Genomic DNA, 17,460 nt, shown 5'->3' with positions numbered 1-17,460 from the left:
TGATGCAGGGACAAGGGGTGGAAAAGCGGAATAGTTTCCTTGGTGGCCACGTTTTTTCTAGAAATTGGAAATGCTACCATAAGGAGGGAGTTAAAGTCAAACATCGGCTACGGCTACATAAGTTAGGCTCTTCAGTCTGGAAGAGAATTGTCTAAGAGAGACATTACAAACGGATTCTTTTTAAACGGTTTTTCAGGAGATGAGGGTGTCGCTGGCTAGGCCAACATTTATTGCCCATCCCTAATTGCCCTTGAGGAGGTGGTAGTGAGCTGCTGCCTTGAGGCATTGCAGTCCGTTTGGTGTAGGTACACCCACAGTGCTGTTAGGGAAGGAGTTCCAGGATTTTGACCCAGTAACAGTGAAGGAACGGCGATATATTTCCAAGTCAGGATGGTGTGTGGCTTGGAGGGGGATCTTCCAGCTGGTGGTGTTCCCATCTATCTGCTGCCCTTGCCCTTCTAGATGGTAGCAGTCACGGGTTTGGAAGGTGCTGTCCAAGGAGCCTTGGTGAGTTTCTGCAGTGCATCTTGTGGATGGTACACACTGCTGCTACTGTGCGTCAGTGGTGGAGGGAGTGAATGTTTAAGGTGGTGGATGGGGTGCCAACGCGGGCTGCTTTGTCCTGGGTGGCGCGAGCTTCATGAGTGTTGTTGGAGATGAGATAATCAGCCGGACAAAAAGTGTTACTCTGAGCGCTATCTTCATCAGCAGCATGATATGGCTAGGTTCAGAGTACTTTTCAACACCACCACTAAAATCTCCTTAACATCCTCTGCTCCAAAGAGAACAATGTCACTTTCTCTAAGTCTCTCACCTAACTGAATTCCCTCATCCCTGGTGCCATTCAGATAAATCGCTCTTGAAATGTGTGAAGGAAAGTTTCCTTAATCTGTTATCTTCCAATGGTTTAATGAACAATACAATAATTGAAACTTGTTTCCAAGTAAGAAAAGGACCTTTCCAGCAGTGGATTGTACCTGAAAATGTTTACTGCAGGTTATCAGGCAAATTAGAACTCAGATGCTGATTAAAATCAGTAGTTGCCAAAATATTTTGTGAAGCAACCACACTCAAAATATTTCTGCATAATCCCTTGAAGCTGCTGATGGGTTTAATAAGAGGGGTTTTCATTAGATTTTCTTTTTGCCGTGATAGTGTTTCAGCCTTTACAAAGGGTTGTCTTCACTAGCACTGGAGGGGGAGAGAATTCTTCAACAGTATTGAGTCCAACTGATGGTGAAGGAGGTGGAATTGACTTACTGGTATTGTAATTGCACACTGCAAGCATTTGTATTTCTCCTATATGATACAGGGATTTCCAGAAATAGCGATGCTGATTTTGTGAGTGCGAGACTATGGCTCATTAACATGACAGCTCAGCATTTCATTTCATGGTGCTTGGAGACAGGTTTTTTTTTTAAAAAACCTGTCATAGGTCACTGGCTCCTGTGTGGGTATGATTTGTTTCACCAACCTTCAGAAAGACTGCTTCATTGCCACTCTTGCTACCTTCAGCTCTCCCTATATTTAGTCCTGGTCCCACACAAGGGAAATTTTAAGAACATGAGAAACTTAGTCAGAAGTAAGACCCCTCATTAAACTGGATTACAATAATTTCACTTTCCTCCACTGTCCCCATATCCCTTAGTGCTCTTGAGGACTGAGCATCCACAACTCTCTGGGTTAGAGAATTCCAAACACCCACAACCCATTGGAATGATGAAACGTCTTCTCATCCCAGTGTTAAATGCCCGATATCTTTCCCTGAGTGTAAGGTCCTTATCTCTAGACTCTCCAGCCAGAGGAAACAGCCTCTCAGCATTTACCTTGTCAAGCCCTTTAAGATTTTTGGAGGTTGCGATGTGAACTCCAGAGTATTGATGTTCTTATGGCTCATGCTCTCCTCATAGAAACTGTCGTCTTGTCCCAGGAATCAATCTAATATTGTGTTGATTGACATAACGAGCAGCTCTTTGTGCTGATACAACCATTCTGGAGGTTATTTGCGATCTCTAGTTATTGTCACTGACAGAGCATTTTTGTTTAAAATTTATCTCTGCCTATCTCATCCTCCTGGACTTGTTGGTCTCTCGATGCGATACAGTTCACAGTGAAACTGACCCCTCTGGTGTCTCACCCAAAAGTATGAGTGTGACCAGCTATTTGGTCATGGCTGGGAGTGTGAGGGTGGAAGGGGTGCTGAGTCAGCACCCCTGTCAAACCCTGTTCTCAACTGACATCTGCAGTTCCCGGGTAGCAGTCGGGAACGCTGCACATACTTATTTACCCAACCCCCTCATCCCGTCCTCCCCTTCCATCCCCATTCCTACTTCTCTAACTCAGGGCAGTGAGACCACAGACTGGGCATAAAACCTTGAACCTTGCTGACTTGTATGGCTCAGTTACACTCGCCCAGCCGACTGAGCAGGATATAGTCTTTCTGCTGAAAAGTCTGGGATATTTCACTAAAACCCTCTCACTGAGGTAGATGATTCAGTCACTACATCATTAGCGTGGTCTAAGCTAACAATATTGATCTGGGGAATGACTTTGACCAAAGTCATGCTTCAAATGCTTAATCTGTCCATGTCAAATCGTCTGTCTCCTATCTATAGGACGATGAATTTATGCTCCATTAAGACAGCAGATTAACTAACTTGCTGGAGTTTTTTTGAAGGGGTAACAGAGAAAGTTGATAAGTGCAGCACTGTTATGTGGTGTGTATGGATTTTCAAAAGGCATTTGATAAAGTGCCACACAACAGACATGTGAGCAAAATTCTAGCTCATGGAATAAAAGGGGAAGTAGGCACTTGGAAAAAAAATTGGCTGAGTGACAGGAAACAGTAGTGATAAATGGTTGTTTTTCAAATTGGAGGGAGGTTTGTAATGGAGCTCCCCAGGGGTCAATGTTGGGACCCTTGCTCTTCCTGATTTATATTAATGACCTAGACTGTGGTGTTCAGGGCATGATTTCAAAATTTGCAGATGTTACGAAGAGTGGAAATGTTGTCAACTGTGATGAGGGTCGTCTTGAACTTCAAAAGGACATAGACATGTTGGTGGGTTGGGCAGACAAGTGGCAGATGAAGTTCAATGCAGAGAAGTGTGACAGGTATTTTGGCAGGTGGAACATGGAGAGATAGTATAAAACAAAGGGAGAAACTCTAAAGGAGGTGCAGGAATACAGGTACCGTAATGTATAAGGACATAAGTCAATGAAGATGGTAAGGCATATTGAGAGGGCAGTTAATAAAGTATATAGTATCTTAGGCTTTATTAATAGGGGCATTGAGTACAAGAGGAAGGAAGTCATGTTGAACTTGTATAAGACACTAGTTAGGCCTCATCTGGAGTACTGTATCCAGTTCTGGGCGCCGTACTTGAGGAAGTCCTGCTCCTTGCGGAACCAACTCCAATGGATGGGCCATTGCATCCAGATGCCCAAAAACCGCCTCCCTCGGCAGGTTCTCTTCTCACTCTCTCCATTGGCCAATGCTGAAAGGGCAACCAAAGGAAAAGGTATAAGGATACGCCCAATGTCACCCTAAAGCACAGAGGCATTAACACCATTGACCGAGAGGAGAATGCTGCCAATCACTCGGCATGGCACTACCTGGCCCATTAAGGTGCAAGCCAATTCGAGCCTCAGCGACTCGAAAGCGAGGCAGAGCAGCGGCATCAGAGGAAGGAGAAGGAAGCTAACCTGGGACTGAGATTTCCACTCCCCTGGTTACCTGCCCCCATTGCGAAAAAACATGTGGATCCTGAATTGGGATCCTCGGTTATCTGATACCTCACCAAGCCTGACGGATGTCATCCTTGATTTTGAGGGACCACTGCCAATGACTTGAGGAAGGATGTGAAGGCATTGGAGAGAGTACAGAGAAGATTCACAAGAGTGATTCCCAGCATAAACAACTGTAGCTATGAGGATAGACTGGAGAGGTTGGGCTGTTTTCCTTGGAGAAAAGAAGGCTGACAGGAGACTTGATGAGATATTCAAAATCCTGAGGGGTATGGACAACATAAATAGTGAAAAACTGTTCCCGCTCAAGAGCACCAAGAAGTAGAGGGCACAGATTCAAAATAGAAACGTAGAAACATAGAAACTAGGAGCAGGAGTAGGCCATTCAGCCCTTCGAGGCTGCTCTGCCATTCATTATGATCATGGCTGATCATCCAACTCAATAGTCAGCTCCCACTTTCTCCCCATACCCTTTGATCCCTTTCGTCCCAAGAGCTATATCTAACTCCTTCTTGAAAACATACAATGTTTTGGCCTCAACTACTTTCTGTGGTAATGAATTCCACAGGCTCACCACTCTCTGGGTGAAGAAATTTCTCCTCATCTCAGTCCTAAATGGTCTACCCCATATCCTCAGACTGTGACCCCTGGTTCTGGACTCCCCCACCATCGGGAACATCCTTCCTGCATCCACCCTGTCTGATCCTGTTAGAATTTTATAGGTTTCTATGAGATCCCCCCTCGTTCTTTTGAACTCCAGTGAATATAATCCTAATCGACTCAATCTCTCCTCATATGTCAGTCCCGCCATCCCAGGAATCAGTCTGGTAAACCTTCGCTGCACTCCCTCTATAGCAAGTACATCCTTCCTCAGATAAGGAGACCAAAACTGCCCACAATATTCCAGGTGTGGTCTCACCAAGGCCCAGTATAATTGCAGCAAGACATCCCTGTTCCTATATTCAAATCTTCTCGCTATGAAGGCCAACATACCATTTGCCTTCTTTACCGCCTGCTGCACCTGCATGCTTACCTTCAGTGACTGGTGTACGAGGACACCCAGGTCTTGTTACTCACTCCCCTCTCTCAATTTATAGCCATTCAGATAATAATCTACCTTCCTGTTTTTGCTACCAAAGTGGATAACCTTACACTTATCCACATTATACTGCATCTGCCATGCATTTGCCCACTCACTCAGCTTGTCCAAATCACACTGAAGCATCTCTGCATCCTCCTTACAGCTCACCCTCCCATCCAGCTTTGTGTCAACTGTAAATTTGGAGATAATACATTTAATTCCCTCATCCAAATCATTAATATATATTGTGAATAGCTGGGGTCCCAGCACCGATCCCTGTGGTACCCCACCAGTCACTGCCTGTCATTCGGAAAAAGACCCGTTTATTCCTACTCTTTGTTTCCTGTCTGCCAACCAGTTTTCTATCCATCTCAATACACTACCTCCAATCCCATGCGCTTTAATTTTACACTCTAATCTCTTATGTGGGACTTTGTCGAAAGCCTTCTGAAAGTCCAAATAAATCACGTCCGCTGGCTCCCCTTCATCAACTCTACTAGTTACATTCTCGAAGAATTCCGGTAGATTTGTCAAGCATGATTTCCCTTTCGTAAATCCATGCTGACTCTGTCCGATTCTGCCACTGTTTTCCACGTGCTCAGCTATTAAATCTTTTTTATAATGGACTCTAGAATTTTCCCCACTACCAACTGGCTGACTGGTCTATAATTCCCTGTTTTCTCTCTGCCTCCCTTTTTAAATAGTGGAGTTACATTAGCTACCCTCCAATCTGCAGGAACTGTTCCAGAGTCTATAGAATCTCGGAAGATGACCACCAATGAATCCACTATTTCTAGGGCCACTTCCTTAAATACTCTGGGATGTAGATTATCAGGCCCGGGGGATTTATCGGCCTTCAATCCCATCAATTTCCCCAACAGCATTTCCCTACTAATGCTGATTTCTTTCAGTTCCTCCCTCTCACTAAACCCTGTGTTCCCCAACATTTCTGGTATGTTATTTGTGTCCTCCTTTGTGAAGACAGAACTAAAGTATGTATTTAGTTGGTCAGCCATTTCTCTGCCCCCCCCCTTTATAAATTCCCCTGTTTCTGACAGTAAGGAGCCTACATTTGTCTTCACCAATCTTTTTCTCTTCACATATCTGTAGAAACTTTTACAGTCCGTTTTTATGTTCCCCACAAGCTTACTGGCAAAAGGAGTAAAAGTGATGTGAGGAAAATTATTTTCACCCAGAAGGTGTTTGGTGTCTGGAACGAACTTCCTGAGAGGGTGGTGGAGGCAGGTTTGATCGAAGTACTCAAAAGGGAATTGGATTGCTACCTGAAAAGAGAGAACGCAGGGTTATGGGGATAAGGCAGGTGAGTGGGATTAGGTAGAATGCTGTTTCAGAGAGCCAGTGCAGACTCAATGGGCTGAATGGCCTCCTTCTGTATAAAGATTCTGTGAATCAGAAGTCAAAATTTAATATGTGCTTTTTAAGCTGAGGTCCAGTGTGCTGGTTTAACGTGGATGTCATGGGATTATTCAAGGAAAAGTGGCCTGGAGTCCTCCCTTGATCAAAACTACCGCAAAACACCAAAAACCTGGTCATTGGTCTCATTGCTCTTTATAGGATCTTGCTGAGTGCAAACTGGGTGTCGTGTTATCTACCGTATAACAGTGGATGCTCTTTGAAAATAATTAATCAGCTTTGAGATACTTTGGAATGGCCTGGCCTAGTAAGAAGGTGCTATATATGTACACACTCACTCTTGAAGGATCATTGAAAAAGCTACCCAATCTCCCCTTGCCTGCCCCCCTGCCCTCTCCCCCAATAAAAACCACAGATTAAACTGGTTCTGCAGCTGCTGTCAGAAATGTGGAGGTGGGGTTGTTGGAACAGGCTCTCCATGAACTGAGGCTGCCTGAAAGACCCATGCTGACCTTCTTAAATGGTGAGATTTTGCCACTCGACCTTCGACCAAACATCATTCATGTAACCCTGGAGAGACTGAACAGACTGGGGCTCTTTTCTTTAGAAACGAGAAGACTGAGGGGTGACCTGATAGAGACCTTGAAAGATATGAAGGAGTTTGATTGATTAGATGGAGAGAAAATGCGTTTCCACTTTTTTGGGGGGGTGGGGGTTGGTTAGGGGCCATGGAGCATAAAAGCAAGCAAGTTGGTGTGGAACCCTTATAAAACGTTGGTTGAGCCTGAACTGGAGTATTGTGTCCGATTCTGGGCACTACACCTCCGGAAGGATGTGAAGGCTTTCGAGAGGATGCAAAAAAGATTTGCAAGAATAGTTCCAAGGCTGAGGAACTTCAGTTACATGGATAAGTTGGAAAGATTGGGACTGCTCTGCTTTGACACAGGAAGGCTGAGAGGAGATTTGATGGAGGTATTCAAAATCTTGAGGGATCTGAACTGAGTAGATCGGGAGAAACTATTGGTGGAGGGGTCGAGAACCAGAGGATACATGTTTAAGGTGAATGGGAAAAGAACCAAGGGCAAGACGAGGAAAAACTTTTTATGCAGTGAGAGGTTATGACCTGGAATGTACTGCCTGAGAGTGTGGTGGAGGCAGGTTCAATCATGGCTTTCAAAAGGGAATTGAATAAGCACTTGAAGGTTACGGGAAAAGGGAGGGGGAGTGGGACTAGCTGTGTTGCTCTTGCAAAGAGCCAGCACAGACATAGCAGGCCAAATGGCCTCCTCCTGTGCTGGCTGGGTGGTGGTTATGTTACTGGGCTAATGATCCAGAGAGACAAATTCAAACCCCATCAGGGCATTGGAGGAATCTAAATTAGTTAACTAGATAAAGCTGGAATTAAAATCTAGTATCAGTAAAGGTGACCATGAAATGTAGAAACCTACCTGGTTCAATTGATGTCCTTTTGAGAAGGAAATCCACTGCCTTTCCCGGCCTGACCTATATCTGTCTCCAGAACTACAACAAGCCACTCAGTAGGCAAGAAGCTGGCTCGTCACCACCTTTCCAAGATTAGAGAGAGGCAGTAAATTCTAGCCTTGCCAGTGTTGCCCATATCCTGTAAATGAATAAAAATAATATTACCTGCCTCCGTTATATATCCCTTTACAATTTAGCCACAAAGCCTTTTGGAGGGGTGAGTTCCAGCGTTCCACTACCCTTTGTGCTCCCTGACATCGCCCTTAAACAGCCTAGCTGTAATGTTAAGGTTCTGCCTCCTCCTTCTGGACTACCCCCACCCCCCACCACCACCACCCACAGAGGAAGCAGTTTCTCTCTGTCTGCCCCACAACTCCTTCAAGCAGAAACACCTCAACTAGATCCTTAACCCTCTAAGACAGGGAGGGGGAAGCTTTTTCTTATCGTGGACCATTTGCACACACGGGGCCGCACACTCAAAAATCAACTTATGTTAATTAATATTACAGTAATTTCGCTGATGCTTTTCTCCAAAGCCAATTTGTAACAATGATGATAAATGCTATTTTGAAGGCACTACTGTCGTAGGTCTATATTTTGCTGCAGGTTGGATGAAATTGAACAATGGGCCGGATCGGGACAAAGGCTCCTCACCCCTACTCTAAAAACAAAAGACTAAAAATCTAAACAAGCCTAGTCTATGCAAAAATAAAAGCACAAAACTGCGGATGCTGGAAATCCAAATCAAAAATAAAAATAGCTGGAAAAACTCAGCAGGTCTGACAGCATCTGCAGAGAAGAACACAGTTAACATTTCGAGTCCGGATGACTCTTCAACAGAATTAAGTAAAAAAAAAAGTCTATGCAACCTGTCCTTGTAATTTAACCCTTGTGGTCCTTTTTTAAAATTCCTTCAAGGGATGTGGGCTTCGCTGGCTAGGCCAGCATTTATTGCCCATCCCTAATTGCCCTTGAGAAGGTGGTGGTGAGCTGCCTTCTTGAACTGCTGCAGTCCATGTGGTGTAAGTACACCCACAGTGCTGTTAGGGAGGGAGTTCCAGGATTTTGACCCAGCGACAGTGAAGGAACGGTGATATATTTCCAAGTCAGGTTGGTGAGTGACTTGGAGGGGAACTTCCAGGTGGTGGTGTTCCCATGTGCCTTCCACAGATGTGCCAGGCAAGGGTCAAGGGCCGTCACTTTCACCTCACCTTGGGAGTTCAGTACTTTTGTCCATGTTTGAACCAAGGCCGTAATGAGGTCAGGAGCCGAGTGGCCCTGGCAGAACCCAAACTGGGCGTCAGTGAGCAGGTTATTGCTAAGCAAGTGCCGCTTGATAGCGCTGTTGATGATCCCTTCTGTCACTTCACTGATGACCGATAGTAGACTCATGGGACAGTAATTGGCTGGTTGGATTTGTCCTGCGTTTTGTGTACAGGACATACCTGGGCAATCTTCTAAATAGATGTAGATGCCAGTGATGTAGCTGTACTGGAACAGCTTGGCTAGGTGTGCGGCAAGTTCTGCAGCACAAGTCTTCAGTACTATTGCTGGAATATTGTCAGGGCTCTGCTATCATTCTGATGAATTTGTACCCCAAACCCAGTAAATCTTAAAATGAATCATCTTAAATCATTACAAAAAAGGAGGGATCTTTAAACCTGTTTTATAGAATGAATCTGAAGTTCCTTTGCTTCTTCCTCCTTGCATGACTTCTACTTAAATGCATTCTGAATCACTCCAATTTGTAACTATTGTGGGAAGGGCATGTTTGGATCGCTCTTGGGAACCTTTCTCAGGTCTGCATGCTTTCAGTGGAAGTGTAATTAAGCATTGCGCCAGGGATCAATGTTTGCCACAAGTTAAATATTAAGATGAATAATGGTCCCATTGTCAATAGCTAACCTTTGTAATTACTTCTGAGTTTTCAGCTCCATTGGCTTTGGGATGTATTTTGTCCCACCTGCATCTCATTTTCCACAAGAGCAGTCTAACTATAATTGAGGCAAAAATTAGAAAATTGATGCCATAATAAATAGCATGCGTTCTTTTCAAAAGTAGTTATTCAAAGCATAGTGCAGGAATTTGCATTTAATAATTTGCATCTAAATTAACAGGTTGAGACAGCATGGTGGTATTTTCACGGGTTTATATCTTGAAATGGCACAATCCTGCTTTGTAAGAGGGAAATTGACCTGGCCAGTTGCTTGTCACGCAAGGGCTAGCTTTCTGAATCTACTTTGCATGTGTTAGGGCAGGATCTAAATCGGGGCAGAGCTGGAAGCTGGGATTAAGAATGGAAAATACTGGAAAACACTCAACTGGTCAGGCAGCCTCGGCAAAGAATGAAACCGAGGTTATTTGGTCATAACTGGGAGTGATTAAGAGTTGAGCAGCTTGCAAGTGAGATCAAACACAGGGAGGGAAACAGAAAGCCAGCAAAATGAAAGGGGTTAAAGAGACAAACAGAAGAGCTGTTGGGAGAGCTGAGCATAAATAAAAAACAGAAAATGCTGGCAAAACTCAGGGGGTCTGGCAGCATCCGTGGAGAGAGAAACAGTTAACGTTTTGAGCCCGTATGACTCCTCTTCAGAGCCCTGAAGAGTCACACAGACTCGAAACATTAACTGCATTTCTCTCTCCGCAGGCACTGCCAGACCTCCTGAGTTTTGCCAGTATTTTCTGTTTTTTTTATTTCCAATTTCCAGCATCCGTAGTATTTTGCTTTTATATTCAAACTGAGCATTCCTGGAGGAGAAATGAGTTCAACAGCAAAGCAGCAGAAATACTGCAATCATTCGCAGTATTCAACTTGCTTCCCTCTGATCCTTACCAACAGCAATCACCTGTCATCCGCACTACAAGTTAAGGATTCATGTTCTTGTCCTTGCCAATTTAAGCAAAAAGTCAGTTCAAGCCTAAAGTAGAAACAGCTAGTGTGTTTAACCAAACAGCAAGCAAACAGCAGTGTTAGAAAATGAACCAATGCAGCAAAAAAAACTTGCATTCAATTCATTGCCACAGAAGGCTGTGAAGGCCAGGTCATTGAGTGTATTTAAGACCGAGATAGATAGGTTCTTGATTAGTAAGGGGATCAAAGGTTACGGGGAGAAGGCGGGAGAATGGGGTTGAGAAACTTATCAGCCATGATTGAATGGCGAAGCAGACTCGATGGGCCGAATGGCCTAATTTCTGCTCCTATGTCTTATATCATGTCTCATTTCTTCCTGAAGCATCCCTCAAACTTAAGTCATATTAATTACTTTTTTGATGTTGAGTTGCTGTGGTTGTGTAACTCTTTCGAGTACAAACACTTTTCCATCTGTTCCTATTCAGATGAAGTTATATTGTTTCATAGTTTGCCATTGTGAGATTTGAACTCTTGATCTTGGGGTTACAAACCCAGTACCATAACCACTTGGCTATTTAGGCCAAGCATAAATAGGTTCTCTGACAGCTCGTGATAGTTTTTCATAGTTTGCCAGTGTGAGATTTGAACTCTTGATCTTGGGGTTACAAACCCAGTACCATAACCACTTGGCTATTTAGGCCAAGCTCATAATTTTGCCATTGTGAGATTTGAACTCTTGATCTTAGGGTTACAAACCCAGTACCATAACCACTTGGCTATTTAGGCCAAGCCCAAACACAGCACCGCATCTATGCGTCCATCCGTTTCCGGAAGCTGCAGTTACGAGCTAAAGACCGGATTCGCAAATAAGATGTAACTCTTTCAAGTACAAACACTTTTCCATCTGTTCCTATTCAGATGAAGTTATATTGTTTCATAGTTTGCCATTGTGAGATTTGAACTCTTGATACTCTTTCGAGTACAAACCTGTTTCCATCTGTTTCAGATGAAGTTACATGTTTCATAGTTTGCCATTGTGAGATTTGAACTCTTGATCTTGGGGTTACAAACCCAGTACCATAACCACTTGGCTATTTAGGCCAAGCAAAAGACAGACTCCCAGAACCACCTCAGCCAACATAGGAATTGAACCTGCATCACTTGCATTATCTTTCACAACACTCTAGCCAGTTAGCCAATTGAGCTAGCTGACCTTCTCAAAACGGACATGTAGTCGAAGCTTTTCATAGTTTTTGCCATTGTGAGATTTGAACTCTTGATCTTAGGGTTACAAACCCAGTACCATAACCACTTGGCTATTAGGCCAAGCTGCTGTGGTTGTGTAGTTGAAGCAATGGCCCACACCTGCACACAGGCACTCACAAAGGCCCAATTGGATGATTGGCCAGTTGTTAGTTGAGGGCCTGTAGGATATGGTGCTTGGAGAATTCTCTGCTCTTCTTTGTCTATTGCCATTGGGGTCAGAGGATTGTGGGTTCAAGCCCCACTCCAGAGACTTCACATAATCTTGTCTGGTACTTCAATGTGATACTTGGGGAGGATTACATTGTCTGAGGTGCAGGGCTCTGAGGCAAGAGCAGGGGGTGGGGGGTAGGTTCAAATTGGATAGCTCTGTCAGAGAGCTAGGAGAGAAACAATGGGCTGAATGGCCCTCCTTTTGTACTGTACGATATGTGTGACTGGAAAGAAAGGTGGATGTTCTGCACTCTGTCACATCACTGACTCACTTGAGATAGATCATTGGAGTGTTGACAGTTACAAACCTAACGCTGAGTTCAAAAACAGTGACACACAAATCTTATACACTGCAATCTATTGTACAGCCCTCAGAATGCTGCATGGGTTTAGAAAGTGTTTGAACTTCACATCACTAGCAGACAACACTGACACTTTTCAATTCTGCTCCTTTGGCTGCACCATGTCCATTGTCTGCCTGTGACCATTTTGTGAATGGGATGATTCCGCCCATGGTGTTCAATATATACCAGGGAATGGCCCAGATGTGGAAGAAGTGATCTCTTTTACCCTTTAATGGATGTGGGCGTCACTGGCAAGGCCAGCATTTGTTGCCCTTGAACTGAGGTGGCTTGCTAGGCTATTCAGAGGGCAATTAAGAGTCAACCCCATTGCTGTGGGTCTGGAGTGGCATGTAGGCCAGACCAGGTAAAGATGGCAGATTTCCTTCCCTAAAGGGTAGAAATTGGTGAAGCAGATGGGTTTTTAATGACAATTGATGATGGTTTCACGGTCACCATTACTGACACTAGCTTTATATTCCCGATTTATTAACTCCATTCAAATTCCACCAGCTGTTGTGCTGGGATTTGAACCTATTCCACCAGCTGTTGTGGTGGGATTTGAACCTATTCCACCAGCTGTTGTGGTGGGATTTGAACCTATGTCCCCTGAGCAACAGCCTGGCTGTCTAGATTACTAGTCCAGTGACATTATCTTTGCACTATGGTCACTGGCAGAGGCAACGCAAGGGAAGGGCTCCCTCATGGATTGAATTGCTGGAAGTTTACTTGTCATTTGGCAGTATTTAGTTGGATAATGATCGGAATGTTTTTCAAATTAGAATAAACATGGAAAAAGCCTGTCCGTGTGCAAGCAGGTTTGCCACATGCAGAGCATCAGTACTTATGACTGGTCAGCGTTGATGCAGTTTAAAATGTTTCTTGGGATTTGAATGGGGAATGGGCAAAACAGAAAGCAAAAAATGAACACTTTGGCTGTTGTTTGCTATGGAGCCTGATCATGTTGTAGCTGGGACTGCTTTGCCTAATTCTAAACTGCTTTGTTCTCTTTGTTTCCCCCTTTTACAGGCATTACTGAACACACAAAACAAACTGAAAACTCTGGTTCCCAATTTCACCTTTAATCTTGGATTCTCTGGGAAGTTCTACCACACAGGTAAAAACAGTTTAAGATAGAAAAAAAATCCCTTTTCTACCCTTCTCTGGCTAACCCTTGAAGCTTTCCTCAACCTCCAATGCAGCCAGCCAGCCAGTACCTGATTCCTCCCCAGATGCTCTTATCAGGTTGGCCATGTTGATGAGACAAACCCTCTTATATTTAGGAGAGAAATGTGAAACACCCATGAGCCGTTATGCTCCCACACCCCACCACCTCCCCAATCTCCTGCAACGACTCTCTGTGTAGGCATTGTTTTATAAATGCCTATCCCCTAAAGAAAGAAAGACTTGCATTTATATAGCACCATACACAACTACCGCATGACCCAAACGGGTTTGAAATACTTTTGAAATGTGGTCACGGTTGTAGTGTAGGGAAGGTGGTTGCCAATTTGTGTACAGTAAGCTCCCACAAACAGGATTATCGTTTTTCACCTGTTAGATTGATTATTGCTGGCCTTCTTCACGATGCACTTGGTTTGGCCAACAGTCTACACAGACCCGAGAACCTTCATTCCTTTACAGTTCATTGTTATTGGAGGAGATAAACTCGGGGTTTGGCTACCTGAACAAAATGTCCTCTTTTCCCATCATTGGCAGCTTTGAACAGGATTAACAACCTGATTTAAATGGCAGGTGAGGAGTGATCATTTCAAAAGCAGCCCGCATTTCAGAAAAGACTCCCAGCAGCTGCCCACGAACAGCATTCAAGTTTTATTGAATTTTAGAAGCTGTTCCACTCCTCCTCGCTCTAACCAGGGTGTAATGACAGGCCAATTAAGTTTCTCAACGTGTCCTTCACTTGTGGTGTGCTGCAGGGATCTGTGTTTGGGCTGCAACTATTCACGGCATTTATTAACAGCTTAGCTGATGGGATAGAAAGCCACATATCCAAATTTGTTGATGGCACAAAGGTGGGCAGCATTGTAAACAGTGTTAATGGAAACCTAAAATTGCAAAGAGATATCGATAAGTTTAGTGAATGTTTTTGAGTGATGTTGACTGAGGGATAAATATTGGCCAGGACACCAGTGAAGAACTCGCCTGCTCTTCTTAAAAATAGAGCTATGAGATCTTCTACATCCACCTGGGAGGGGAGACAGTACCTCAGTTTCATCCAAAAGACAGCACCTCTGACAGTGCAGCACTTCCTCAGTGCTAGTGTCAGACTTTGCATGGCCTGTATTGTTATCCAAAAAAAAAATGGATGAGTGCAATATAGTGCCATGCTTATGGGACACTGATTTGCCAATTATATGTGACTAGCTATATGTGTGTGTATATAAGGTAGTAATGTTGAAATTAAAAATCAATTCTTAAAAAAATATTGTCCAGTGCCTATCTTTTGAATTCAGATTATTTCTGATTATTTCAACTCTAGTACTGTTTATGAGGCATTTGTTAATGTCAGTGCCTCAAACCTGCTGGTAGCAAGACAGCTTGAAGGGCCTAATGGCCTGCTTCAGTTCCTAAGTTTTATGCTTCTATAATAGGAACAGAATGAAATGGGGTTGTTGGGTTAGGAGCTGCATGGTTGCAATGTGCAGCTCTAAGTAAAAGCTTATAAAGAAAGTCGATGGTTACTTTCTAGGGCTGCAGCACTGAAGTTTCTGTAGTTGATGTTTGGACTTCACTTAAATTCATCTGAAGAAAGGAAAGATCCTTGCATTTAGATAGCACCTTGTCTGAAGGTCCCAAAGACCTCCGCGCAGTGAATTTGTTTAGGTCCAGGCTCCTGCCTGGACTATAAAAACCCAAGAGAAAGAGCCTGTCCTGATAATAAGGCCCTTCTCCAACTTTCCGTGCAGCGCAATGAAGCACAGACTAATAAAGAACTGCGGCTGTTTCTCTCTGAAATAAACGGAGCTGTTAAGGTGCTACAATAGCACTGCTGAAATTGTTATTTACCCAAATGGTTCATGTTTACTGCTTTCTGGCCTAGATAAGCTGCTGCCCAATTTAAGAGTGAGGAGGATTGAATTTGAGTTAGAAGAATATCAAAGGATTTAGGATAGGGCAGAGCAATGGGATTGAAGTAGATTAAGGTAGATGAGCTATTAAGAAGAGAGCTGATAGTTTCTCTCTGTCGACCCCATCTCCACTGGTTGGGGAGGCTAGGACTAGGGGACTAGTAGCTGAAAAATTAGAGCCAGGCTGGAAAAACTCAGGTCTGGCAGCATCTGTGGTGAGAGAAACCGAGTAAACGTTTCGAGTCCAGTATGACTCTTCTTCAGAATTTTTCTTTCAGGAGTGAAGCTAGGAAACAGCTCTTCACGTGGTAAAAGTCTGGAGCTCTCATTTGCAAAAGGCATTTGGTGCTAGACCAATTGATCATTTTAAATCTACGCTTGACAGATATTTGTTAATGAAATTTATCAAGGGATATGGGGCAAAGGCAGGTAAATGGAGTTAGGTCACAGATCAGCCATGATTTCATTGAATGGTAAAACAGGCTGGAGGGGCTACTCCTTTTCTTCTACTCTTAGATTGCTTGAGTTGAAGGTAGTAGAGGTTCAGACAGGATGTAAGGATTGCTGTATGATCTGAACTTCCTAGGGGAGTGCAGTGAAGGTTCACCAGACTGATTCCTGGGATGGCAGGATTGTCGTATGAGGAGAGATTGGGCCGACTAGGTCTGTATTCACTGGAGTTTAGAAGAATGAGGGGGGATCTCACTGAAGTGTATAAAATTCTGACAAGGCTGGACAGACTGGATGCAGGGGTGATGTTTCCTCTGGCTGGGGGTGGGGTCTAGAACAAGGGGTCACAGTCTCAGGATACAGGGTAGGCCATTTAGGACTGAGATGAGGAGAAACTTCTTCACTCAGAGGGTGGCAAACCTGTGGAATTCTCTACCACAGAGGCTGTGGAGCCCAAGTCACTGAATATATTTAAGGGAATAGATAGATTTCTAGACTCTAAAGACATCAAGGGGTACGGGGAGAGAGTGGAAGTACAGCTTTGAGATAGAAGATCAGCCATGATCATATTGAATGGCGGAGTAGGCTCGAAGGTCCCAATGACCTTCTCCAATTTCTATGTGAGGGAGGAAGTGCCAACAAAGTGGTGTGGGGCTTTGGGATAAAATGAGAGGCTGGGATGAGTAATTTTAATATGAATTCTTCTGGACTCCTGTAAATAAAGCTGGCTATAGCAGTGCAGTCACACTGCTTCCTGAATCATTGACCCTGAGTCACTCCTAATCTGAATTGATGAATGCAGCAGACTTTGCCCATAGGAGCCAACTAACAAGGTCGTTAGAGAGTTCTCGGCGTTTGTGTGTCTAGCAGATGGTGGATTCTCATTAGCTGGGGAATGCCGTCTTGGAGGTGAACAATGACAGAAACGGCAATAGGCAGACTAGAAAAATATGTCAGAAAATGAGGAGGAAGCACAGCTGACAGATGGGAGAAATTGTCACAGTTGACATGTGGCTTACAAGTGATTTAGGAAGCTGGGAATCCAAAGCTGACTTGCATATGGTTTCAATTTGCAGGATTCGACAGTTGCAGGTCAGGATTTGTGAGCTTTACAATGTGGTGAATGCTGCCAAACAGAAATGATCATTTTACCTGAGAGAAGTGCAAGCTGTGCATGCAGGGGTTGTGTGATTAAACAGAGCTTGTTGGATTATATGCCAATTTTTAAGATGTGGTTAAACTAGAGGTGCTGGTGAAGGATTGAGTAAATTGAAGCTTATAAAATATGTTGGCATTGCATCGACGCTCATGCCATTGTGGTCGACCTCTCGGCTTGTTCTGCCCAGATTGTGCATCATTTTTGTGGCTTCATTTTGAAATCACCAGTCAACAGCACCAGGCCACTGTTAGACATAGTGCTCCTAGCTGACTTCTCTGACCTCAGCCTCCTATACTGTTCTAATTAAACTCAACAGAAGCTCAAGGTACAGCACCTCGTCCTATGATTAGGCACTTCACAGCCTTCCAGTCTCAACACTGAATTCAACACTTTCATATTCAATTTTTGAG

The 17,460-nt window shown here is 43.9% G+C and overlaps 1 protein-coding gene across 5 annotated transcripts in view; it reads left to right on the top strand.

Moving 5' to 3' along the window:
• Positions 1-17,460, top strand: part of ndst2a (N-deacetylase/N-sulfotransferase (heparan glucosaminyl) 2a) — a 565,725-nt gene that overhangs the window by 472,212 nt on the left and 76,053 nt on the right. For all 5 annotated transcript variants that reach the window (XM_041176609.1, XM_041176606.1, XM_041176608.1 and 2 more), the window contains one exon: positions 13,382-13,469. In XM_041176609.1, coding sequence (XP_041032543.1) covers positions 13,382-13,469 — 88 coding nt within the window. The remainder of the gene's footprint in view (positions 1-13,381; positions 13,470-17,460) is intronic.

This window comes from Carcharodon carcharias, chromosome 28 (assembly GCF_017639515.1).
Source record: "Carcharodon carcharias isolate sCarCar2 chromosome 28, sCarCar2.pri, whole genome shotgun sequence".
Lineage (NCBI taxonomy): Eukaryota > Metazoa > Chordata > Chondrichthyes > Lamniformes > Lamnidae > Carcharodon > Carcharodon carcharias.
Note: the sequence above shows the minus strand (reverse complement) of the source record. Positions and strands in the feature narration are given on the sequence as shown.